Source organism: Cyprinus carpio, chromosome A14 (genome assembly GCF_018340385.1).
Source record: "Cyprinus carpio isolate SPL01 chromosome A14, ASM1834038v1, whole genome shotgun sequence".
NCBI classification, from domain to species: Eukaryota; Metazoa; Chordata; class Actinopteri; order Cypriniformes; family Cyprinidae; genus Cyprinus; species Cyprinus carpio.
In genome coordinates, this window is record NC_056585.1 from 14,212,131 (window position 1) to 14,239,747 (window position 27,617).

Sequence of the window (27,617 nt, forward strand, 5' to 3'; positions counted from 1 at the left end):
AACCTTGGATGCAAAATTAAGTCAATGTTTCTTTTTACTTAAATTATTTTATGTATTAATATAAACCCCAAAATATGTATTTTCATAGAAATATGCATATGCGATGCAACAAAAGAAAAACAACACAATGACATTCAAAGAAGACATAGAATTATGGGTAAGGTTCAAAAGTTATAACCTAAGGTGGTTTGTACATGACTTTACACTTGGGAAAAAATTGCTTATTTTTGCAGTAGTTGACATCATCCACCAGAGTGTTGATTTTTTAAAGTACAATTATGATAAAGTGTTTCTTATTGGATGGTGATAAAAATTTAGTTTTTTTTATTATTATTATATTTGTTCGTTATTGTATTGATAAAGTCAAAAAAAGCAATTTTTTTATATTAAAACTTAAATTAAAATGTATGTAAAAGTACAATATCTAAAAGTAAACACTTTAAGTAAAAGCTATACAAACTATGCAATTGTTTAAAATGTACGTCTTCCTGTACTTTTCCCCCTTTTTTCTATATACCCATCACATTTGGTTATATGTACTTTTGTACAATATGTTTGGTTCTCAAAAAAAAAAAATTTTTTTTAAATAAATAAATAAATAAACCTAAACGTACAAAAAAAAAAAAACAGATATTTGTTTTTTAATGTCCCTAATCATCCATTTTATCATTTGGATATTTTATCATTGTTCATTTGGGATAATCTCAATCTAAATGGAATCATGCAGTGGTTTAAAAAACGCCAATTACAAGCACTTAATAGGATACCTTCAGTTGCTGGTCCCCATTGATTTCCATAGTATGGGAAAAATAAAATCACAGTGCAAGTCAATGTGGACCAACAATGGGCCACAGTAAAGACACTCACTTTCACACACAAAAAACGCTGCTTTTGCCTTCAGTATTTAGATGAACAAAAAGAAGGTGCTCTGCTGAATGGCCCGTGTAGTCAGAGGGGTTGATGTGCTATCATTGCTCACTGATTGAGACTCTCAGCACGAGAGGATCTGAGTCAATAGACTCGTGGCTCACTCACAGATTAGACATCTAATCAAATTCAGCCCTGTGTGTTTATCATGGCCCGTAGATGTCTATGTGTATGTGGGTGTGGGTTTGTAATGATCTGTGGCTGTGAGAAGGAGTGGTGTAGCCAGCCTTTTTTAATGCAAAGTAATGTTCTACAAGTGTATCATGTCATACAGGTTTTATCAGGTTTTCCTAGTTGTTGATAAAAACAACAAAAAAATCATGATCTATAATGCTGATTTAGTTTTAATAGGCACCTCATGCAAGTCTCTATAACTTAAAATTTGATTTTAGGATAATGTACAGCATGTGTCTTCTATGCAAAAAATAAAAAAATAATGGTTTCATTATAATAGCTGGACGCAGAGAATAACTGTTCACACAATGATTGCTAATCATAATATAAAGCCACTTTAACTAACGATGAAGATTATCACACACACAAAAACAAATTCAAACAGCTGACAGCACTGTCAGACACTGTGACACGTCGGAAACATAATACACTTCTTCTTTAATGGTAAAAGCGTATAACCAGCCAGCGCTAAACGCTTCCAGCTAATTTCTAATTTATTCGTAATTGCACCGAGACAAGTAAACCATTGCAGAACTGTGAGGTTTTTTTCTTGATGTGGATGGATGGATAAATTACAGGCAAATGTTTCATGCGATTAGGACACTCTAATTGAACATTTGACATAGAATAGAGCTGCCTGTCTAACACAGAAGTGCATCAAGTGAATAAAGCATGGAAAGAAACAGGTATTTACACTGGTTACATCCTAATTTTTGCTTCCTTTATGCTTTAATCACAGTGAATTCCTTTTTGATTATTGAATCCCGCCAAATTGCAATATATTTGTTTTTCTTTCCATCATAAGAGAGTGAAAATTAGTCATGGCCTCATTGTAACCGATCTCCTTTGGATGCCTCGATCAATGCACTGGTCACATGTCTCTCCTCACCTGAGCTCTAAGAGTCAGAGCTGTGTGTGTGAAGTGCTACCCCTGCACTGTGGCGTCTGTGTGTTTTATTAGTATTGCACTTGTGCATGTTTGCTGTAGGTTTAGCCCTGACTGCACCTGCCAGACCTGCACACACACACTACAAATTATAGCACTCGTTCCTTTCTCTCACTCACACTCTCACCGCTCTGTTCTAAAAAAAAAAAAAAAAAAAAAAAAAACTTACAGTCATTTCTAAAATCGTTAGTGGCCTACAGCTGAAATCATTAGCTGGTCACCTGTACGTTTCTAATGGGGTCATTACCGAGGTGGCCCTGCAGCCAGCCACTAATCGCTAGCATGTTACGGGGCAGCTGTTTCTAAAACACTTGTTTCTCTGTGTAACATTCCGGCATGAGGGCGTCAACTGAGAAAGAACAGAGCGAGACCCTATAAATCAGGTGTGTTTTGTGATACGGTGAGTGTTTTAGTGTATTTAAGAAAGCGGAAATATTTTAAACTTGTACTTTTTTAGAGTGGCTAAGTCAAATGTCATTGTTGCATGTTTGGTTGGATTTGCAACATGCAAAAATAAAATGTATCACGCAATTACACGCAAGGGATTTTGGGATAGTGTGGAGACATTTTATTTTTTTACTTAGAGCATGGGGGTCTGGACTTCATTAGTCTGACCCGCCTTCTCCTCCACCAACCCCCCCAGTGGACAAAACAGAGGCGACATAATTCACTTTGCCAGGTTTTACAGTGTAGGGGTACAAAATCGGTGAAAGGGTCAATCGAAATCTGTTCCCCAGCTGTGCGGCCCTCTCACTCACCCCTAAGCCCAGAGAGAACAGCAGAGAGAGAGAGAGAAATGCTCGGGGGGAGATGGACCCCACAAACGTACCCCCGAGCTGCCTGAGCATCACAAACCTATTCACCTAACTCCAACTACATCAGTCCAGTTTGTGTAGGAATGCAAACAAGTTTAAACTGAATAAAAATGTGCAGTGTTTCTGAACTGTGATTAGATATTAAAATAATGTGGGAAATTACGGCTAGGATCATGCACAAATCCTCATTTCTGCAGAGCTAAAATTCAATGCATGTGTCCAAACAATGATTTTCCTTCTCTACTCTGACAGGACTAATCCTTAAAAAAGGTTGCACTTTCCACCAAGCTCACCCCTAGACACCCACCTATCACCACCACAGCCAACACATGGTATTATTTACAGGATTACATGAAAGTTGCAAATCACATTAAGCTCTCACTTTTGCTTCTTTCACCCAGATTCACTCACTTTACTGTCTCTTAAAAAACCTATATCCTGCCATCAGTGTATAGGCTATTTGAGATTAAAATAGAGCTAAAATGTGTTGAAAATGCACTAGGATGAATTAAAACGAGAGTGAAAAAGAGAGCAAGAAACAGAGGAAGAGGAGATAGGCTATTTAAAGTAGCAGAAGATGTGCATGTGTTTTGCCTGACAATTGTATATAACATACAAAACGTAAAATACTAACAAATTAAGCATTATAATAACTATTTGTTAGGCATTTTTAATCATTTAAGTAGCCTTTTTAAATCTTTTAGTCTTAGTTTAAGATGGCATCGTGCTTCGTGACACGGTCGCTTCTTTTGCGTTTGTAAGGAGTGCGGGAGAATTTTGTGTTGTGTATGAGGCTGATAATTGGCTAGAGCAAATTATTTATTATGAGGGAACCTGTTTTACAAATGACTTTTTATGCAGCGCTGCTATATGATGGGAAAAAATACTACTCTTTATTATACTCCATTTACAACTATCTCCATGAGAAATGACTGAAACGGGCGTGATATTTTGACCGATTCTTTTTTTTAATAATAATTAAATAAATCCACGTCTTTTTTCTTGTCATAATGCTTATGCTATGCACTATGCAGTGCAACTTATACGCAACACGACTTTTTTTCTCCACAAAATAAATAATTCAGGATGTGAGTTTTCATCTCATGTAGGGTAATTAGATGTCCAAAGACGTTGCATTTTTGTCTCTAATTAATAGTAAAATAGTAAAACATCAGCAGTTTGGTTTGCAAATACTGGTGATCAACAAGGTGCTTGCGACTTTTCCATGTTGGCGATATGACAGGCTGTGGATGGGCAAGTATTTCAGCTACTTGCACATGACAGCTGACCTCCGCTGTAAGTTTGAAACATCTCCTTTATCCAGCCTACACAATATGCAATATTAATATACCGCGGGGGTTTATCTCCGCAACGTATTTAAGGCAATCACGAAAACATGTAAACGCAGCAGATCTCTCTCTGTAGCTACATGTTTTAATGAAGTCTAAAATTATTTGTACATTAAAAAACGCCTCGCAAGCTAATGTCCTGAAGAGGTTTTGATTTCAGGATGCATCCTTTTTCACACTAGCAGAAAATAACCCGTCTCATTAAGTGCGTTTTGCTCACTTTAGTATATACATATACACATAAAATCGTAATTAATTATTAATTTATTTCAGACCACATGTTTGGCCATGCTTGATGCAGCAAATTAATTTAGCTATATAACAAATAAATACATAAAGCTTTAAATGAGGTTAAATATCCGAAAATATCAAATAGCTTACACTAAATTAGCAATTCTAATATTCCTCAAGTTCTCGCCCGTTCTCTCTGTGCGTTTATAAAGGGACAAAAAAATCTGAAAATTTAGCCCTATAAGACACACACGTGTATTTTCTTAAAAAAAGAAAAAAGAAAAAAGGTCTTTTACTTATTATTCCATTAATATGCAATTCATTTTAAAGAATTAGTGTGATGCTCCCTGTTCTTCCCTCTCCAATTTCCTCCGCTTCTATATTTTTATAACAATTATAACATGATATCACGACCTGTGTAAATAATAATTTTGAGCTGTTTTGGGGAAATGAAATGCTCAAACAAATTTTTGTCCCTCTGCATAAAACTTTAGCAAGTCAATTTGAGTGTAACCTACATGCATTTCTCAAAATCCCATGTCTCTCTTTGAAGGGTGAGACAGAACAACATACATCTCCTCAGTGTTTCAACATTGGAACCCAGGGGAGAGTAAATGCGGAGGGACTCCCGGTCTAAAAACTTTGTTTCAAACTTGTATCAAGCGCTAATTGTTTATTTTGTATGCATTACACTAGTGAAATAGAAAGACATGCTGTGGTACCTCGGTTGGACTTTTCTTGGTTTTTTTGTTTTTGTTTTTTTTAACAGGCCTAATAGTTTCGTCTAGCGCAATAACCTCACAAACTCCACTTATTGCACTTTGAGCATTCTTTAACATCATGTGAATTATATAAATCAGGATAAATTATTTAGGATGATTTTGAATCACCTATAGGAAATTTCAAAAGCGCTCGATGTAAGCTATTTGCATATTTTATTTACAAACATAAAACTATAAACGTGAAAGATCATTAGATGAGTGCGATTTTTAGTTATCAATATTATCAGGGAAAATAAAATGGCATGAGCGGGACATTCCTACACGAGACAACCTGAAAGATCTCCAGCTCTCTTTCAACCACATTGAAATCAGGTAGAACAATGTTTTCTCATGTGTGACAGGCAGCATAACTAGAGTACGCCTTTCTGGAGCGACGCGACTAGCCTTTTCTACAGCGCATAACGATGCGCAATCAGTTTCAACACGTCTACAACCAAATAACAGCTGACAAACTGACTTGAAACGACCCTGTAATGTGCGACGTATCTGTACGAGCACTTCTAGATTCAAAACAATTGATTTCGAAACACTTCTAACTGTGCCCAAGAGCTTCCTCTAACACGCCTCGGACGCTCCGTTTCACACACCCAACTACTTGGAATATGAACAACTTGGAGCTTGTTGGTGATGTTTACCTTTGCGCAGCTGTGTTGGCATCCAGTATCCCCGCGCTCTGCATCCAAGAGCGCACCGGCGTCATGCCACTCGTAAGGGGCTCTTCTTTCATGGTCAAGGCTCCCCGTGGGAGACCGTCCTGGATGGAGAACATGAAAATAGCCTTCTAGGGGATGTCTCTCTACACCAGCTCGAGTGGAATAATCCTCCTGCACCACCTGGATTAACCAAAACCAACTGAAAGGGAAAAAATCTTCCCCAAAGTGCAACAAGGGGAAAGATGTCCTTATCCAAAGACGCGCTACCGTATCCCTTTGGGTGTTCCTCTTTCTTTTAGATTCCAAACCCAAGTTCAGTTCACTCAAGATTAACCGGTCTCTAGTTAAAAGAGGGTGGAGAGAAGGCAAGAGCTGTGGAGCATCTCAAAGGAAACGATCAGCCGGGATCAAGCAGACCTTCTCGTCGCGGGGAGAAAGAGGGGAGAACGCGAACTTGCTCTGAAGAAGAAGGCGAACAGACGCGCACGGGATTGTGACATGAAAAGTGGGATAAAAACGGACGACTGCTTCAAAAAGGAGTAAAATGAAATGATTACCAAACAAGAGGGAGGGATGGACCAGGGAAGGCTTGCTGTCCCTGGGGAAAAGAGGGATTGGGTAGCAAGAAATCTCATTCCCTCCCTCCCCGTCTCTTTATGCCTTCTCTGTCCCAGCGGAGCGCACCTTCTCTCGGGTTCCGCGGCTCCAGCGCTCTCGGGAGGGACAAGCGTGGACTTGACGAGGGCGGAGACTTGCCCTTAAAAGGCAAAGTCATTTACATGTCAATCTTCGTTCTGAGCTCTGATTGGTCGCGGTCATCCCTTGCGTCATTTTCAAAATTCGCCGCAAAAACTCAGCTGATGTTAGTGGGACTGAGCGCTCTGGCAGTGGAAGTGGTCTCATGCCTTCCAGATTTAACATGAAACATGCCATTAATACCAAGGAACATTCCCGATGCATTTCATATATCGCTAGCATGATTAAAGTATAATCGACTATAGAATAGCTTATCGTTTTCAAGAAGTCCAATTTGTCTAAAAGTTCAGCCGGGTATGATCTGAGATTATAAACAGTGACTGAAGCATTTACAGTAAGTATACTTTACGTTCCCTGGTACTCAGCGGAGTTTCCACAGATGACAAAACGCCGTAAACATCTCTTAATGAACCTGTCCTCCTGACTTGCCACTTTAACATAGCCAGTAGATGAATTAAAATAAATATTCACATTTGATAAAGCACGGGATTATTTGCAGCTGCATTAACTGATTATAATAATAATAATATTATAGTATAAATTATTATTATTATTATTATTATTATTAACAGTCTTCCTGCAATACAACTATAAAATAAATCAAATAAATTATATAAAGAACAATTATTCTATAATTTAGGTCAAATTAATCAAGCAGATAAAGTTTTTGCTCATACACAATAACCCCCCAAAAGAAATGTGAACTGTGCAAACTCGCATCGTATTAAGGATTTTTAGTGTTCTTTTAGCATTATTTTGAATTCCACCAAATGAGCCCTGATTAAATAATTATTACAGATAGCCCTCCAGAGCTCACAGCCGGAAAACGACCCCTTGAGATAAAAAAATAAATAAATAATAATACTAATAAAAATAAAAAATAAAACTCAATTTCATCTTAAAAAAGAAAAAGAAAAGTTAAGTCGATTAATGCAAATAATCCCCCCTTATCGTAACAACAATGCAGTCATCTGTGTTTTCTATTAGAAGTTTTTCCTTCAGATTCTTAATTTCACACATTATTATTATTATTATTATTTTATTTTTCAATAATTATGTGGGCCTATGTTTGTAAATATTATCTTTATTTTATTTTATTTGCTAAAGCATCCTCACAAATCATTCTTGCTAATACATTTTGAAAACTCTTGATGACATGAAAATCTTGCTTATAGGCTACACTTCACACTCAAAGACAAAATACTCGAAGCGACACGAAAGCAGCCGGTGTTTATGAAAGACATGTCCAAAACAACCCGATCCCTACCTGCCCTGAACTGGTGCAAACGGATCATGACCCCAATCCAATAATAAAATATTCTATTCTATTCTGTATGTGAGAGGAGGCCGGCGGTCAATAATAGGAGTTATCACAAACTTGTTACGTTGGGAAACACGCCGAAACTAAAACATATAGACCATATTTACGTCCATATGCCTATTAAAATATAATTAAAATATTCTGTATTTTTGAGGAGGCTGAAGGGTCAATACCCAAAGCATCTACAACAAAATGTTACTTCCAAACTAACACAATATGTTACACACAAGACAAGGACATCTATAAAGACTCACTTCAGTGTCTCACGATATCATGCGCTTTTTGCAACTTTCCCGTGATATAATATTTCTGCGATGTCTGATGTTTCGGAAGCCCTATAGATGTTTAAAACAGAAAAAAAGATCTAATGCCGCATTGGTCAGTTACTTTTGGTTGTCTGGCTATTCTCTATCAAATGTTCATGGCGACTCAAGAACATGGAATTTTTTTTCCTCTTTTAGCCCTATAATATTTTGTATTCCGCGGAGAGGAACGCTGTTAAATTGTAAAGCATGATTTTAAGAGCACAGGTAAGACTGTGTTTTGCTACTGAGTACTACACTGATCCAATATAACACTTCTACAAACTCTTGCATATACTTGCACAAATTATAAAATATTCCTGAACATATTTAGGAAAAAAACAAAAGATATAACTAAAGTGATTTTTTTTAATGTGTCTAATGACGGTATATGTTAGGCTACAACTGAAATGTATCTTAAAAAAAAAAAAAAAAAAGTAAATAAAATTTAAAAAACGGGGAAATACACACACACTTAATATATCTTGTCTTTGCACACATTTTCCAAGTTAATTGAAGTTACAATAGCAATCCTTTCTGTCAGATTCAATCGGTTGTTTCCACCTAGTGGCCATAAAAAAATAAAATAAATAAAAATAAATTAATAAAAATAAAAATAAAGCAATGTTTCTAGCCAGGAAATTCATTGTATCAAATAATCATGAAATTAGTTAGAGCATCTTGATGGTGTTCTGCAAAAGCTCAAGAGAAAGTCCCTATATCTCACATTATCTATTTCATTTTTTATCTCACTCCCTTCAAAAGATGGTCTCGTGCAATCTGAAATGATTGATTGATATTAAATTAGGACCTCAAGAGTTCAAATATAAATTACTGGTATTTTCTCAGATCAGAGATTAGGGGATTGCACAAGCACTTTATATGGGTCATAAATTAAGTAAATATACCACAAAGTAAAGCAAAACAGAAAATATGTCTTAGATGATCGCAATACAAAATCTGCTATGTGGTCATTCATAAAAGCACAAGAGACTGTCTGTTATTCAGAGTGCTCATAGTCTCTATACTAGACATCAGAAATTAAAGTTATAATAATTTGAGCAAACAGAATCATCACGGCGTTTAAATGAATACTGTAAAGTGTACTGAACTGTAAATAAAATAGAAGTATAGAACAGCTGTACGTTATCAGGATCATGCTATTGTTTGCAAGGTAAAGAGCTCCATCTAGTGCTCCACCAATGACTTGCAAGTCTGTGAATGACCTTAAAGCAGGGATCTCCAACCCTGCTCCTGCGAGCTACCATCCTGCTGACTTCAGTTCCAACCCTGCTCCAACACACCTGTCTGTAATTATCAAGTAGCCCTGAACACCTTAGGGGTTGGAGCTGAAATCTGCAGGACAGTAGCTCTCCAGGAGCAGGGTTGGAGATCCCTGCCTTAAAGGGACAAGCACAACAACCTCAGTTAAACTGACAACACATCTGAGGACCATTAGAATTCCTTAGATCGTCATAGTTCACTCGAGAACCTTTGATCCTTTGATCGTCCTTTCAAATAATACACATCCGACCATCATTTTGCTACAACTTAAAAAAAAAAAAAAAAAAAAAAAAAATTGTATACTTATATAGGCTACACTGCATTACAATAAAATACACAGATCTTTAAATATTAATGTTAACTAACATAATTAATGTTAATTAACATATTTAGGGGAAAAATATAAAAGTACAATGACATTTTTAATGAGGCCTAATATTTTAATGTTAGAACTGAAAATGATCTAACAAAAATTTAAAACACAAACACACTTAATATATCTTGTTTTTTTTTGTCCACAGTTGCAGAAGCTCAGGTTTCCAGGTTGAATTAAGTTTATTTATCAACCCATAGGTCATTCTGTCAGATTTAAGCAGTCGTTTCCACCTAGTGGCCATCAAGATAAAAAAACAAAAAAAAACAAAAAAAAACCTTCAAGCAATGTTTTTTTTTGCCAGGAAATTCATCATTTCTGTGCTCTGATGATATTATCATATTGTAATATTATTATGCAATATACTGTATTTCTGTATATAACTGTACTGTAACTGTTAGCTTATATATTTTTTTGCTTTTAAAATTGTACTTTCTTTGTATGTATGAAATATGTGCTTCAACTAACCAATCTGTTAAAAAGAAATAAAGTCTGCTCGAAATATATCTTCTATATACCCATGTAACCAAATTATACAAATACAAAACACATACTTTCTATTAAAATAGTTCATTCAAAAAATGTGCATTCAAACCTGGAACCAACAACTGTGAAACGTCACTGCTTTTCCTGTGTCTCCTCATCGACAGAAGCCCTACGATGGAGAAATTTGCCTGCAACCAGTAAAATATGTTGTAGTAGAGTCTGATAAGGCAGTTTTCGGCTGCTATGAGTGGTGACAAATCTAACCTGAAATACATGAAAGAAAAACTTACACAGATGTACCATACTACGTATAATGTAAATATGTAAGCATCTAGCATCCAATCTGCTTTGTGCAACAGATATTAAGGGTAAGTAAATTGCCCATAAATCACATAATGTAATTAGTCCCACAACAGTTTAACCTAGTGATATTTTGGCTGTGTGTGTTGATATACGGCAGTGGTGTCAAATCCACTGTCCTGCAGAATTTAGCTCCAACCCCAATTAAACACATCTGAACCTGCTAACCAAGGCCGTACTAAGCATACTAGAAACTTCCAGGCAGGTGTGTTGTTGAGGCAAGTTGTAGCTAAACTCTGCAAGACAGTGGCCCTCCAGGACTGAGTGTGGACACCCCAGATTCACAGTACATATAAATGTTTGATGTAGATGGTAGTTTGCACCCTGGGTGAGATAAACAGAAGCTTCAATATACCTGAGCAACAGTAGAAAGTAAAAACAAATGTTTTTTTTTTACAGAGAGGGTCATGAGGGAATCCAAACTGGTTTAGCTGGCAAAGCCTTTCAAAACATTCAAAGCATTATACAAATGAAGACAGATGCGGTTTTTGTTTTTTCCGGCTGTATTTACTCAGTGCAACTTATAACATCCAAGTGACAGATATAACACCAACGTGTCAGAAAAAATAAAAAATAAAAAACAGATTCACTGAGCTGGAAAAATGACCACCCACTTGTGTCAGTATTTTGTTAACCCACCTTTTGATTTAATTACAGCCTTTAGTCTGTTGGGATATTTCTCTACTAACTTAGCCCATCTAGACTTTGCAATATTTGCCCACTCTCACCCATCCATTTTTCCTTCTATCCTGACAAGTGTTCATTTTGTAAAAAATCAAACAAATGACTTGATTAACAAAAAATAACCTCACACAGTAAATATTTTAATATACGAACATAAACAGCAAAATACACCTCTTGTATTTCAGTGAAAAATTATCTCTCCGATTACAAAAAGTACAGCTGTCTTGTACTGAAAGGTTTAAAACCAAAAGACAGCATTGACTGTAATCATGTAATAAACTACAATACACAACAAATCCTACAAATTAGAAATCAAACTTTTTCTTGGTACAAAAGAAATTGAACCCCGTTATGGACACTATGGGAGCTCTCGGAATATGATCATAAAATGTATTTGTAATGAAATCAACGTTTTCCTATTAATCAGATGTCCCTCACACTAATTCAGTATTTGCAAATATAAAAGTTACTTAAAATCGCATACTTTTGCTATACTAAAGCCTGAAATTGAATTTTTTGACAGCAACCTCATCATTTTTGATCAAAGAAGTGGGTTAACTTCAGAATTTGAACTAAAATTAGTTTTTTTATTATTGTTGTTATGATTTTTTAATGATTTGTTCAAAAATTATTTTATTTTTTTTTGATCTTAAAAAAATAATTAATAAAAATGTAGGTTTGACGGGATTGAGACTAGGGTAACGGGGTTGAAGATACAAATACAGCTTAACATATAAATAGATGTTTTTTTGTTTTGTTTTTTTTTTAACTGAAATTCACTGTAAGATTTTCTAAGATTTTCTATAAACACTGTATTTCATTATGTGACTGAGAAAGACAACAGATATGAATTGCAATTAAGTTGTATTAACCCGACTGCAAGAAAAACAACAATAACATAGTATACATTAGAAGATTATAAACTGACTGAATAGGTCATCAAAATAAAACATAACTTGTGTGGCATTCAATATCTGGCCCACACCTCTTTCAAGATCTCCACATGTGGAGGAGCATGTGGAGCACATGTTTTGTTTTTTTACGAACATACAACACCCCTGTACAGTGCATCTGGAAAGTATTCACTGCGCTTCACTTTTTCCACATTTTGTTATGTTACAACCTTGTTCCAAAATGGATTGAATTATTTTCTACAAAATTCTAAAAACAATACCCCATAATGAAAATGTGAAAGAAGTTTGTTTGAAATCTTTGCTAATTTATTAAAAATAAAAATAAAAAATGACAAAAAAAATTAATAAATCACATGTACATAAGTATTCACAGCCTTTGCCATGACACTCAAAACTGAGCTCACGTGCATCCTGTTTCCACTGATCATCTTTGAGATGTTTCTACAACTTGATTGGAGTCCACCTGTGGTAAATTGAGTTGATTGGACATGATTTGGAAAGGCAAACACCCGTCTATATAAGGTCCCACAGGTAACAGTGCATATCAGAGCACAAACCAAGCCATGAAGTCCAAGGAATTGTCTGTAGACATCCGAGACAGGACTGTACCAAGGCACAGATTTGGGGAAGGGAACAGAAAAATTTCTGCAGCAGTGAAGGTTCCCAGAAGCATGTAGTCTCTGTTACCCTTAATGGAAGAAGTTTGAAACAACCAGGACTCTTTGGCCTCCTGGCCAAACTGAGCAGCTAATGGAGAAGGATCTTGGTTAGACTGGTGACCAAGAACCTGATCATCCTCCACCTCCATGATCATACGTGGAGATAGGAGAAACCTACAGAAGGACAATCATCACTGCAACACTCAACTGATCTGGGCTTTATGACAATGTGGCAAGACTCAATCCTCTCCTCAGTGACGACACATGAAAACACACTTGGCATTTGCAAAAAAAAAAGCACCTAAAGAACCCCTAGACTACCTCAGGCAAGATTTTCTGGTCAAGCATCATGTTTGAAGGAAACCAGATCTGCTCATCACCTGCAAAGTACCATCCCAAAAGTAAAGTGTGCTGGAAACCGCCTCGTGCTTTGTGTGTGGCTTTTTTTGAGAGAGGGGGTATGTGGGTAGTCGTAGTAGTAAGAAAAGATTATTGGTGCACCAAAATATCAAGATGGCCTTTGTTTTTGAGTATCTGAGTGTGGGGAGGGTTTTCATTCCAACAGGACAACAACCCTAAGCAAACAGCCAAGATAACAAAGGAGTGGCTACAGGACAACTCTGTGAATGTCCTAGAGTGCCCCAGCCAGAGCCCCGACTGAATAACTGTGGAGAGATCTGAAAACCGACACTCCCCATCCAACCTGATGGAGCTTGAGAGGTATTGCAAAGGAGAATGGGAGAAACCATCCAAAAATAGATGTGCCAAGCTTGTCGCATCATACTCAAAAAGACTTGAGGGCTGTAGTTGCTGCCAGAGGTGCTTCAACAAAGTTTTGAGGAAAGGCTGTGAATACTTATGTACATGTGATTATTTTTATTTATTTCATTTGCAAAGATTTCAAACAAACCTCATTCACTTTGTCATTATGAGGTATTGTTTGTAGAATTTACTGAACACTGAGATGTGAAAATCTAGGCAGAACACACACACAGCTTTAACATGGACATTACTACATTCAACATATGCATGTGGTATAAGATCAGATATATTAATTCATTTAAATTACTGGATAACTTCAGAACCAAAGTGTTAAAAACACAACCCCATCACAATCTCACAACCCCGTTATGATCAAATAAGTAACGGAGTTGAGTGTGACAGGGTTGAGATTTTGCTCAAAATGGCCCCTGCCCAAAATTTAGTGCATAACAGGACAGCACATGTTATGCATGATATTAAGAAATCATGTATATTGTTAAAATAACGAAGATAATTTTCTCAAATAATCATTTTCTATCTTTATTTGATGTAACGGGGTTGAGTCGTTAAGCTTGACAATTACAATATCACAATATTAATAATGTTATAGTTATAAAAGAAGGTGGTAACTTGCCTGTGTCTGCTCACAATGTTGTTCAGAAGAGTTATATGGTGTCACTTCCTATTAATGATGTCACATAAGGATCAGTTCATTATTTTTATGGGGGAAGAATGATCTGTGTAACGGGGTTAAGGGGTACGGAACTAAATAATATGATTTTATTGAATAATGGGGGAAGTTTGATGTGTGTAAGTACAGATTGATATTTATGAGAATAGCAAAATGTATGGACGTTTTTCTAATTGTATTATTCATATCCCAAGTACACTTTTATAGAAGGCCATGAGGGACATGACAAAATAGGTGGTGTTCACTGACAAAAAACAAAACAAGATAATTTCTATTTTATAGATAAAATGTATGTCATGTTTTTAAACCTTATTAAATGAGACATTTCAATTACTACAAAAATATTTAAAAAAAAATAGTTTTTGGTGACCCAATAGATAAAATACAGTACACTTAAAAAGGTCAGAGGGACTCAAATCGTACCGGTTTCGTGGAATGACTCAAATATTCCCTCCCTAAAAGTCATAGTATAGGCTAATTCACACCCTGTTCTGTACTTCACCTGAATATGTATCATCATTTACCTGTTTATCCAGTGTTGCTCTATTCCTGTCCGCACCGAGGAGCACTTCACACTCGTATCGCTAGGAAAGCGGCTTCCTCTGAAACATCACACGCAGCTGGCCGGTATAAAACAGCTTAACAACCCACAAAACCGTTACAAAATACATATGGCACTTTGAAAGCGCGCAAACAATCAGAAACACTTTGACAAAGCGGTAAAGTTACCAATAAGAAGACCCATCAGCTGACGTTAACGCATGCGCACATCAGCGAAGGAAATACGGCACCATAGCCTACTAAAAACTGCAGAAAAAGCAAATAAAGGATCCACAAATGCTGCTACCGAAATAAAACTATAAACACTATAATTAAATTAGTCTTTAATTAGTTGTGTGTTCTTGTAGCCTAAACACCTAAATACCCTGCAAAAACGAGTCATTTTTCATTTACTGTAGGCTATGTTGAGGCATATAGCTCACTAAGGAGATATTTAAAGAAATTTCATAATTCTGAAAGATAGCAAGATACAAAGATACATGGTACTGTCGTGATATTGAACAATTTCCACTGTTAATAAAAATTATTTTGATATAATGTATGATGAAAGCATGGATAATGCTTAAAATCATGTATCAAGATTAATGCAATTTTCATTTAAACCCAAAGATAACAGAAGAGGAGGATGTTATAGTTTACTGGTATTAAAGGAATAGTTCACCCAAAGATTTGCTGAAAATGTTCTCACCCTCAGTACAACCTAATGAGTTTTTTTCTTTATCTGAACAGGTTTGGAGAAATCTGCATCACATCACTTACTCACAGTGGATCCTCTGCAGTGAATGGGTGCCGTCAGAATGAGAGTCCAAACAACTGATAAAAACATCACAATAATCCACAAGACTCGATCAATTAATGTCTTGTGATGTTTAAAGCTGCATGTTTGTAAGAAACAAACTTAACTTTAAACCATTACTTCTGCCAAAATACTAGTCCATAATCCATAATTGAAGTGAACACTTGAAGTGAAAAAGTTCATCCTCTGTTGTCCTTTCACATCAAAATCCATCGACATACTTATTTAGAACTGTTTTCATTTGTGGAGGGTGGTTGATCTGTGTATATTTCTCTCCTGATTCAGTTGAGACAACTTTGTTTTTACTGGAGAAAGCAATATTATGAATAAAGGAACTGTATTTTAGTTGCTAGCAGTGGTTTGATTTAAAATCGTTTTTATAATGGATTAATTTCTTACAAACACATAGCTTTTCACTTTACAAATCATTAATTGATGGACTGGAGTCGTGTACTTGTGCGTAATTGTGATGTTTTCCTCAACTGTTTGGACCACTGATCTCTAATATATAATTATATAGATTTGGACTCTCATTCTGACGGCACCCGTTCACTGCAGAGGACCCAACGATGAGCAAGTGATGTAATGCTAAATGTATCCAAATTAGTTCCAATGAAGAAACAAGCTCATGTGCATCTTTGATGGCCTCAGGGTAAGTAAAATTCCTACTAATTAAAATTTTTGGGTGAACTATTCCTCTAAGAATGTGTTTTTTCTTATATAGAAGAGTTACAGCACATAATTTAATATAAATTTAAATTCCCGAGATAAAATTGTTTCTGCGGTGGAATAATACATTATTTTGACTGTCTAGGTCGCAACTATAGGCAGCTCACAAGGTTTTAAGACACAGCAAAATATGAAAAAGTAACCCTGGCACAGATCCTCATATTTTGTAATACTGATTCGTAAAGTCTTTTCATTTTCATTAAACTGATGCTGTGCATAGACGTCAGGACAGAGAGAGGGAGTGAGTAAGAGGACATTTTGTAAAGCGATAGAGAGAGCGAGCGAGCGAGAGAGAGAGAGAGAGAGAGAGAGAGCGAGCGAGAGAGAGAGAGAGAGAGAGAGAGAGAGAGAGAGAGAGAGAGAGAGAGAGAGAGAGGAGGAGACACAAATACCTATACAAGTGTCCAGTGTTGAAACGCAGGCCTTCCCGTTCATATTCAAAATAACTTTCTTTCTCGTCAGGTTTATTATCTGTCGGACAGCTGGGATTCTGTTGGCCCATTTTAACGGCTTGTGTTTTTTTCGTTTCCGTTTCGGTCTCGTCGGATTTCTGGTGGATTTTCAGTGTCTGGCTAGCGAGCATAGCTAACCGCAGCTAGCCGGATCAATCTGTTTCCTCGGCCTCAGGAGCCCAGTACACACACAAAATGGCATTAAAACGAATTCACAAGGTAAAATATTATATTTTATGTTAATTATTTTACATTCACTACCAAACCCTTTTTGGTATTTGCTTGGTATGTAAAAGATATTGACGTTAGCAAATGCTATGAGGATAGCAGGCTTGGTTGTGAAGCTTGGCTGTTTTTGTTTTATAATAATAATAACATTTATAATTTTTTTGTTTTTGTTAATATTTATTTATTTGTTTATTTTAATGTTGTTTGTTGTATTACTGTTTCCTTAAAATGCCAATGCTGACATTATCTATCTATCTATCTATCTATCTATCTATCTATCTATCTATCTGTTTACCTATCATCAATGTTTCTATCAATCTATCTGTCTACATGTAACACCAATAATAGCAGGTGCTACATTGTAATACATAGTTTTATCTTTTCAATCTAAAATAACTATTTACAACGTATCTGATATAAAAAAGGTGAAAATACTTGAATCAGATTTTACAAGGTGCATAAGGAGGATTTTATGTGGATGTGTTTCCTCTGTGAGTCACATCTCGTTAAACAGAACCTTATGTGATTTCTGGTGGTGTGGATTCAGATGAATAATATTTCTGAATCATCTCAGCCACAGACATTACTGGTTGGGACAAGCCTTTTTGGTTTAGAGTTAGCACTGGCTTCTTATTAGGTGTTATGAGTTACTATTATTATCCTTTGTATTAGTGACATTCTATCATTTTGGTAAACACAAGAAGTTTGCGTCATTGCTGTAAGTTCTTCCTGGAAAGCTATGAGTGCTTAATACTCCAGTTAGAAGTATCTGGCCCATACCAGTGTTAAGTAGTTGCGCAATAATTGTTAAACTTGGCGACAGGATGATTTCTCCCTTTTTTCGCTGACTTTGAGAGCTTCTATGAATTAGATTGACACAGCAGATTGTTTGCATGCTGACAGCCAAATAGTTAGTTGGTCCCACATCCTGTGACTTGTTACTCCCATTTCAAGCAGTTTTCAGGGCTTTGGCTTGTTTAATAGGGATATGTGAAGTATGGCAGAAACTGAAAATTCAGCTGAGAATTTTAGGACAGCAAATGCCAAGTGGGCGCACACAGATGTCTGGTTGAAAATACCAGCCATGTATCTCTTAAGTGATGGCAGGGCTGGTTTATTCCCGACACCCTCATCTGAAGTATGCAGGCGTAAAAAATAGCTGCCACTGTTAGTGCTGATGTTCACACTGTCCTATATTGGTAAGCTGAATTGGTGTCATACATTGATTCTCGTGAAGGCTTACCTCCACATATGTCATCCACGCTGCTTTGATTAAGGATGACGGAGAATTAAATTAACCCTACTTCTTGAGACACTTGTAATTTGGTTGTTTGTGTTATTTTTTTTTATTATTGATTTGTCTGCAATATAACAATTAGCTGAAGTATTATTTACGAATTAAGAATGGGCTTGATTTAACACTCCAACCTTGTTGTTTTTCTCGTGTGGATTGTGACACTGTTTAGTTCCTAGTTTGGTTTGGTTAGTTCCTCATTAGTAGCTCAGAGATCAATCTAAGCGAATCTCAGTTTTTCATACAGATTTTTCACTTTATACAGCTAAATTATGACATTTCTGTTGAGCTTGACTAGAATCATTCAGATTTAGTTTTCTTAAAACTAAAACGAGACCAATAACGCACACACACATACATATACAGTACAGACCAAAAGTTTGGAAACATTACTATTTTTAATGTTTTTGAAATAAGTTTCTTCTGCTCATCAAGCCTGCATTTATTTGATCAAAAATACAGAAAAAAAACGTAATATTGTGAAATATTATTACAACTTAAAATAATAGTTTTCTATTTGAATATACTTCAAAGCTGAATTTTCAGCATCATTACTCCAGCCTTCAGTGTCACATGTAACATCCAGTCTATCACATGATCATTTAGAAATCATTCTAATATTCTGATTTATTATGAGTGTTGGAAACAGTTCTGCTGTCTAATATATTTGATAAATAAAAGGTTAAAAAGAACTGCATTTATTCAAAATAAAAAAAAAATCTATTAATATATATTCTAATAATATATTTTCTTTACTATCACTTTTTTATCAAATTTAACACATCCTTGCTGAATAAAAGTATTGATTTTATTTAAAAAGGAAGAAAGAAAAAAAATTACTGACCCCAAATTACTGACCAGTAGTGTATATTGTTATTACAAAATATTTATATTTTAAAAACATAGCTTCTTTTTTTTTTTTTTTATTCATCAAAGTATCCTAAAAAAAAATCACATGTTCTGAAAAATATTAAGCAGCAGAACTGTTTTCAACTTTGATAATGAATCATCATATTAGAATGATTTCTAAAGGATCATGTGATAATGATCCTAAAAATTCAGCTTTGCATCACAGAAATAAATGATAATTTAAAGTATAATAAATTTAAAAACAATTATTTTATCACAATATTAAATTTTTTTCTGTATTTTTGATCAAATAAATGCAGGCTTGATGAGCAGAAGAAACTTCTTTCAAAAACATTAAAAACAGTAATGCTTCCAAACTTTTGGTCTGTACTGTATATATATTTTAAAGGTATTCATAATTTAATTATATTAAAAAAAATTAAAAAAAGTATTTAATGGTATTGTTGTTGCAGCCTAAAGTGTCAAAAATTAAAAACAAAAAAATTATTTAGTTCTTTATTTTGGTTGTTGGAGGAAAAAAATCAGTATTTTTATCTATATATCTGTGGTTTAATTTTTAATAATCCCTCAGGTTCGAGCAACTGATGTTCTCATAAGTCAAGTCACCGTTATGTATCAAAATCAATGATGCAATCAAAATAATCCAAATTCCAATCCAAAGCAACTCTAACTAAACATAAGTGTCATTAATCAGCTCAAGCCAATTCAGTGTTGTTTCAGTTCAGTTCAATAACTTAATTTAGCTATAAGCAGCTCTACAGAAGACAATGTTGTTAATCTTCAGCTCGAGTCAGTTCAGTTTTGATTCAGTTCAGTAACAGTATCGATGTTACAAAATGTGTCAATCATGAAGCAAATTTGATTCCGCTATTTAGAATAGAAATTTGCAGTGTCAAATGGTTTTCTATTCAGAGATGTGCAGCCCGTCAACAATATTATGAACTAAACAGTCTACCTGTGTTTGTTTTGATGTTTCCACCATAGACACCCTCATCATCAAAGAAACCTCTGACCTCTATTTCCTGTCTGCTCACATGCTTACATGCACAGGCAAGCACCACCAGAAGGTTGTCTGCACTTCGCATACATGAATTCTCAGAAATGTGCTATTTTCTCAGAAGTGGTTTATATAGTCACTGTATTTTCCCATAAAGAGAGACTGAAAGCTCTAGAATGGCAGTTATTTCCTTATTGTCTTAATGCCTAGGTGTGGCTAGAGATCAGAAGACTGGTTTATGCATATTAAATAAGTTACCTTTTGAATACCTTTTGAGAAACCCTCTATAAGTTCTATTTATCACTAGATTTTATATTGAAGAACCAATAAACAGAAAAGTGAATATTAGTAAAAGCTCCTTGTCTTTCTGGTCGCATTAACCAAGGCTTCGTCCAAAACTACTACTTTTTCAGTTGTTGGTTTTAACTGTGAGTGATGATAACTGTAGAACAAGTAAAATCTTTGTATGTTATTAAAAAACGTAAGTTTTGTTTTCCAAAACTTTCAATCTTACAATTGACTACAGTTCAGACATTTATACGGGCAGCATTAGCTAGCTTTTAGACAAGCTCTTGGAGGCTCCAATAATCATAATAACACTTTGTATCTTTTGGTTGTTGTTTGGCTGAGTTAGCACAATAACTTCAGTTGGTTTGACTTTAAAATGTCATGTTCATTAAATAAAAGGAATTATTGCTGGGCCATAACATCTGTAAACTAGATACAAATAGATGATCGCAACAGATTTTTTTCTGACATTCTGACACCAAAATCAAAACTGATCCTTTCCTGGTGTTTGTGGCTTTTAGGTGACTGTGTGGAAACCAAAAGAACATGTTGCTCAATCAACCTCTGTTGATGTTCTTCGTAAAGTTGCATTAAGAAGATGACAGTACTGTCATTTCCTGCCTGTGGTTTTTCCAGAGTGGAGAAAGCTGTCAGTATTCACATCAGTGAGGGTGAGAGTGAGTGAAATTAAAGGATAATCTGTCCACTGTTCCCATCTAATCCTGATGGCACATGACATGAGTCTCCGCTTTGACTGTTCTCCAGAATCAACAGTTTGGGCCTCTGGGACAGAAGAGCCATCTAGTTGTGACAGTTCATAAATTGCGTTATCTGTCTGCGAGAGGAGTACATCAGTGTGAAATCTGGATTAAAATGAAAGGGCTCATCAAATCTATATCCTACAGAGACATCTTAGATTTCAGCTGCTTAAGTGTCTAAATGTGGATTTTAATAGAACCAGTTAAATGACACAATGACTGATAATGCACTTGGAGTCAAATTTGCTCAGCCAGCAAATTAAAAGAGTCCATCAATCAAAGTATGGTACAAATTAGGGCTGCACAATATATTGTATACGATTGTCATGTACATCTCGTCAGTAAAGCCGGATCTGTGTATTAAACGACGCTCCATCTGAAAGCAGGTGATGGAGATTTATTACTAATCACAGATCCGGTTTTACTGATGAGATGCGCATGACAGTCGCATGCGATATATCGTGCAGCCCTTGTACAAATTGGGGCATTATAACTGATGTCATGCCCTCACTTATCGCTCTTATTTTAAAAACCTACATTTTTAAATGAATCATTCTCTACATAACATTATGAACCAGCTGTTCATCTATGTCGATACCCACCTTGATGAATGAATGTTTGTACTGTGTCTTGTATAGAAGCCTGTTTGATATATATGAGATATATATCTCAATCACTCAACCTCAAGTTCTTCCAAACCTGTATGAGTTTAATGTGTTGAACACAAAATAAGATATTTTGTAGGATGTTGGTAATCAAATAGTTGACAGTAGACACTGGCTTCTATAGTATGGAAAAAATATATACATATTGTGGAAGTCATTGTCTACCGTCAACAGAGTAAGTAAATTATGAATTTTCATTTTGGGAGAACTGTCTCTTTAAAATAGTTTTACAGTATAGCATGTTATAGTGCAAAGAGTTTTTCATTTTGACCTCAGGAATGAAATGTATAGGAGTTGTATTGATGGATAAAAGACGACATAGTTGATTGGATTCCCCAATTTTTATTTTATTTATTTATTTTTTTTGAATGTTTCTGTGCCGTACTGAGACATCATCTCTCTCTCTCTTTAGGAACTGACTGATCTGGGCCGGGACCCTCCAGCACAGTGCTCAGCAGGACCTGTTGGAGATGACTGTGAGTTATTTTGCTCTTTGTTTTCATTACCTGCCTCAGAGCATGTCACTGAGCTCACCTTATTGAGACATTTTTTATTCTTTATTTACAGTGTTTCACTGGCAAGCAACAATTATGGGACCTGTAAGTGGAGATATGTTCTTATTTGCATATGCATATTAATAATGAACTGTGGCATTTAATTTGCATTTGATATCTGCATTATTTTACCACTGCATTCACTATCAAGTAACTTTGCTCTGTTGTTTGGTCTTTATTTCCTTACAGAACGACAGTCCATATCAAGGGGGTGTGTTTTTCTTGACCATTCATTTTCCTACAGACTACCCTTTCAAACCACCTAAGGCAAGAATAATTAACTATTTAAACAACCTACAGGTTAATCTGGCTGTAAAGAACAGGGTTTTTTTTTTAGATTGTTTTATGATCTTTAGCATTTCCAGCTGCTTTTTAGCACACACTATAGTCAGACGCCACCAATATTCCCTCTAATTTTTTTTCTTCCTGAGAAAAAACATTCTTTATACCAGTCCTGTACAGCGAATACACAAAAATGTGTGTAACTTTTAACTTTAGTGTGCTCTTATTTATTTGATTTGACCCTTGATGTAACTAAATGATGCACATTTTAGGTTACCTGAGAATATGTTTTTTTTTTTTTTACAGTGCTGTGTTACCAAGAAATTCTATTAAAAATTGTTTTTAAAAAAATCTCAGGCAGAACAGTTCAATTCTTTATAATAATATTATATTCCCTTTGAATGAATTCCCTTTTTGAGGTCAATTATTTATTAGGTTTATAACATAATATAAAAACAAACTGAAGCATTTATTTTGATAGAATAGAACAGAATAAAATAGAATAGGGAAAAAATGAAGCATTTAAACATCTGTGAGCTAAATATTTTCCAAAAATGTCAACATGTGAATTCTCATATAGTTATCTGAACATCCCTATGTAGTAGAGTTTGCACACTACTACATCTGTGTGCGACTGTAAATGAGTTTTGTTACTGTTTTGTGCCCATCATCCGCTATTTCCACCACTCTCCTTTAAAACACAATGACATTTTATTTCACGTCATTGCGTTTGCGTTGGTTCTTGTGTTGAGCTATTTCGTCCACAACCATTACAGCGACTCATTTGGTGCACATCATTCTCATTCTATGAAACCTATAAACCACATTTACTGGTTTTCACTCTAGTGACACCAACTCTATAGCAAATTGCCCGAGCATTGCAATTATTTTGTATTAACTAGAATTCAATCAAATGGCTTTCCCAGCTCATTTTTGAGCTTAGAGGAAACATTGGAACATTCTGAGGATGTACAGTAAAATTTCAATGGTGGGTTTGAAATGTATGTGGTCTTATTGTCTGTTTCACCCTCTGATTTGTAGGTTGCATTCACCACAAGAATTTATCACCCAAATATTAACAGTAATGGCAGCATCTGTTTGGATATTCTAAGGTCACAGTGGTCTCCTGCGTTAACAATCTCTAAAGGTGAGCCAACAAAAAAGAAGAAAACAAAAGCGTCGACTTTAATCGAGTACCTTTTTCTTAAGTGTTTTTATGGGATAGCCAAGATGTGCACTGATATTATCTATGCCATGTGCCAACCTCTCTCTTCTTTCTGTTGCAGTTCTATTGTCCATCTGCTCACTGTTATGTGATCCAAACCCAGATGATCCATTAGTGCCAGAGATAGCACGTATCTATAAAACAGACAATGAAAAGTAAGTATATTGTGTCTGAAGCCTCATAAATAAAATGTTTAAAATTATATATTAAAAAAGAAGCTTATTTTAATAAGACATTTTTACTGTTTTAATCCAGGCTTATTGTTTTTTAGCTGGTTTGTATAATAGAGATAACTTTTAGGTAGTGTGAATTGCTAGTTTGATGTCTCCCCTCAGGTATAATAAACTAGCCAGGGAATGGACAGAGAAATATGCCTTGTTATAGGGATTAAGGTGAGCAAGGCATCATGGGAGAGTGTCTTTGTGAGCATGAAAAGGGTTTACTAATCTCAAGACGTAACCAAGTTAGCGTTCCTACTACTGGATGTGCTAATGTTATTGATGGCCTTCATAACTGGATGCAGCTTTTGAAAATTGTATTACATAGTAGACAAACACTATCATTCAGAAAGTTGGGTTCATTAAGATTTTTTCAGTACTTTTATTCAGCAAAGATGCATTAAATTGATCAAAAGTGATGGTAAAGACATTTATATTTATATAAAAAAAATTTTTTTAACATTTTGTTCTTTAGAACTTTCTGTTCATCATAGAATGTTGAAAAAAAATCTACCACAGTTTCCACAAAAATATTTATCAGCACAACTGTTTTCAACATTGATGATAATAAGAAATGTTTCTTGAGCAGCAAATTAGCATATTAAAATGATTTCTGAAGGATCATGTGACACTTAAGACTGGAGTAATGGCTGTGGAAAATTCAGCTTTGCTTTCAATAAATAAAATGTTAAAATAAATTAATTAGAAATTAGTTATTTTAAATTGTAATAATATTTCTTAATGTATTTATTTTTCTACTGTATTTTTAATCAATAAATATACTCTTAGTAAGCATGGTAGTTGAAAATGGGGAATGTTTGCGGATAAATTTGGTATGGTTCATAACTCACAGAGGATGGTGAAAATGTCTTATGTGGTTTTCCTGCATTATTTTTATTTATGCATTATTAATTTGGTTGTTGCAGTTTAATTCATTTCCATGATTGGAAAAGTTCACTTGAAAAAATTTTAATATAGAAATTCTGTGTATGAAAAAAAGAAGTGGATCACACACATGCCAGCCAGTTATGGCCCATTTAAGGTTTTCTCACAGTCGAATCTTTGCAGAGGTGTTATAAAACTAGGATCATGCCATTTCGGCTATATGGGGGTGTTTAATGTCTGATTCCACATAGATCTATCAGTTTTCTCCCAATAAGTTAATAAACAGCCTATTATGATAACGCTGTAAATAAAAATGTGAAATGAAATGAAGCTTTTAATAAATATCTTTAACGTGTGAAATGCAAATCCTGTTTGCAGTCTGGCCTTTCTGCAGTTATTTGGGGGGGTTTTTAGGTTTATTGATCCAAAATGTTTTTATACATTTTCTTCTGTATCTTTGTGTGATGTTCTGTACATTGTGGTTTTAAAATGTTATGAGGAATCATTTTATGAATGTTTATCCACACTGCCTTTCATTATCACTTGACAGGCAGTTTTGGTGGCTTTATTAGAGGGTTTCGGTGTGATGTGTAAGAAACCCCACACACCATTCAACTATCAGTTGATTATGGGCAAGACTTGACAATTCAAATTCGACTATGTAAATCCTAAATCGGGGACACCCCTAGCTTTATCATAGGATTAATGACAGAAGGTTTAGTTGAGGTAAACATTTCAGGCTTTTACAAGCACCAAGTAAACAACAGAAGGAATGTTTGGAGTTGCAATGTAGAAGTGAAGAGGATGCTACTGTTTGACCTTGAGTCTGCACTCTGTGTTTTTGTTGGTGTGAGCCAAGTTGGCAGATGGTCCGCTTACCCAGCATGTGTGACACTGCCTCTGCAACAGCGTTTGCACCAATGCCACACTTCATTTCTCTTTCTTTCTCTTTCTCTCTTAGTACAACAGAATAGCTCGGGAATGGACTCAAAAGTACGCCATGTGATACCTGAAGAACATCAGACCAATCTGCAGTATAGCTGGAATTTTTTTTTTTCTTTTCTTCCCCTCAATGAATTGACAGCTCCCCGTGTATTCAGACCATATCAGTTCTGCTTGGTTATTTTGAGCCCCTTCAACCTTCATTCACATGCTGTAAAAAAGACCACAACATTGCAAAGATCACCAACTTCATGTTCAGAAAAATGCTTGTGTCACAGAAGCATGTTTTAACTATGAGCTCAGCCATTTTTTTTATTGAGATAAGAAAAAGAAGAAAAAAAAAACAACTAAGGCGAAATCATCGAATGCTTCTGACTCATGCCACTGGCTAGAGGTGCTATTTAAGAAAAAAAACAATGATTCTGAAGGTGCCAGCGTACCACGAGAAGTCAATCTGTTGCTCGGTTGGTCTTCATGTTTTTATATGCTTTTCCAATAGCAATGAGAACTATGGTCTGTGAAATATATTATTGCTTATAACTGACTGTTTCTTACCAAATCAGTCACGTCATTGTATCAGCAGTTAAGAAAAATATATATTTTGCATGTTAATGGAACAATTAAGGTAATTGGTCTGTGGTCTGCCAAAAATGAATATCTGCAGACAATGTTAAGCGAATACATGTCCACTTTTAGAGTCTGAGAACTTATTTTGTTACTCCTTTTCTCTCCTCTTTTTGATGTTTTTAGAATGGGGAGCTATTAGTTCGTCTATCCTCCTAAACACTGTTCTCTCATTGCACTGAATGTGATTGGAAGCTCTCAATGGATGACCGATCAACTAATAGCTCTACTAGCTGTTCATTTTGTTTGCTCAATAAAGTTGCTGAACTATCATTTGAAGTTTCCTTCTGCAGTACCATTGAGAGAGGTATTTTTATTTTTTTTGCTTTGAGAACCTTGATTGTCATCACAACTGTACTTGATTCAATTCTCTGTATTCAGTGTATGATACATTAATCTGCTACAATATCATTAGATGAATGGACAGAATTTGACACCATAGTTGTTCGGCCCATGTTTCTAGATCTCTCTGAGATCGCTCAACAACTGCTGGACTATAATTAGTTCTCTGAAGGAGGAACTCCCATTTGTTAGGTGAATAGCAGCTTAGACCCCCTCACTACCAATGACGCTGTCATTGATGTATATGTGGACAGATGTAGAGGAGTACTCATGTTCAATAAGAATTTATTGAGCTTTTTAATCTCCTAACTTTAAAGGGGGGTTAATTTGATGCATTGATTCTTATGTTTAAGTTATTTTAAATATTGTTAATATTTAGGGTTGAATCTCACAGACACGTGGTCAGGTCCAAAGGGGAGAAAAATAAACTGTTTCCAG

At 35.4% G+C, this 27,617-nt stretch overlaps 2 protein-coding genes across 9 annotated transcripts in view; one reads left to right on the forward strand and one right to left on the reverse strand.

Annotated features, from left to right (window-relative positions):
• Positions 1-15,221, reverse strand: part of LOC109102869 (transcription factor COE3-like) — a 107,033-nt gene extending 91,812 nt beyond the window's left edge. For 5 of the 6 annotated variants that reach the window (XM_042769956.1, XM_042769955.1, XM_042769959.1 and 2 more), the window contains exon 1: positions 5,860-6,388. In XM_042769956.1, the coding sequence (XP_042625890.1) occupies positions 5,860-5,993 (134 nt within the window). In that variant the 5' untranslated portion in view covers positions 5,994-6,388. Of the gene's footprint in view, positions 1-5,859; positions 6,389-14,993 lie in introns of those variants that run through there. The other variant, XM_042769960.1, reaches the window with a different exon arrangement.
• Positions 15,222-16,896: 1,675 nt separating this feature from the next.
• LOC109101622 (ubiquitin-conjugating enzyme E2 D2-like) lies at positions 16,897-27,110 on the forward strand. 3 transcript variants are annotated; one of them, XM_042769967.1, is made up of 7 exons: positions 16,897-17,226; positions 22,520-22,583; positions 22,675-22,706; positions 22,851-22,928; positions 23,985-24,090; positions 24,230-24,323; positions 24,504-24,587. In XM_042769967.1, the coding sequence occupies exons 1-7, from the start codon at positions 17,203-17,205 to the stop codon at positions 24,550-24,552; spliced, it is 447 nt and encodes a 148-aa protein (XP_042625901.1). In that variant the 5' UTR covers positions 16,897-17,202; the 3' UTR covers positions 24,553-24,587. The 3 variants fall into 3 exon arrangements, with proteins under 3 accessions (XP_042625901.1, XP_042625903.1, XP_042625904.1); XM_042769969.1 differs by lacking the exon at positions 24,504-24,587 and adding an exon at positions 26,231-27,110 and having other exon boundaries at positions 16,900-17,226; positions 24,230-24,322; XM_042769970.1 differs by lacking the exon at positions 16,897-17,226 and adding an exon at positions 21,030-21,355 and having other exon boundaries at positions 24,504-24,590.
• Positions 27,111-27,617: the final 507 nt, after the last annotated feature.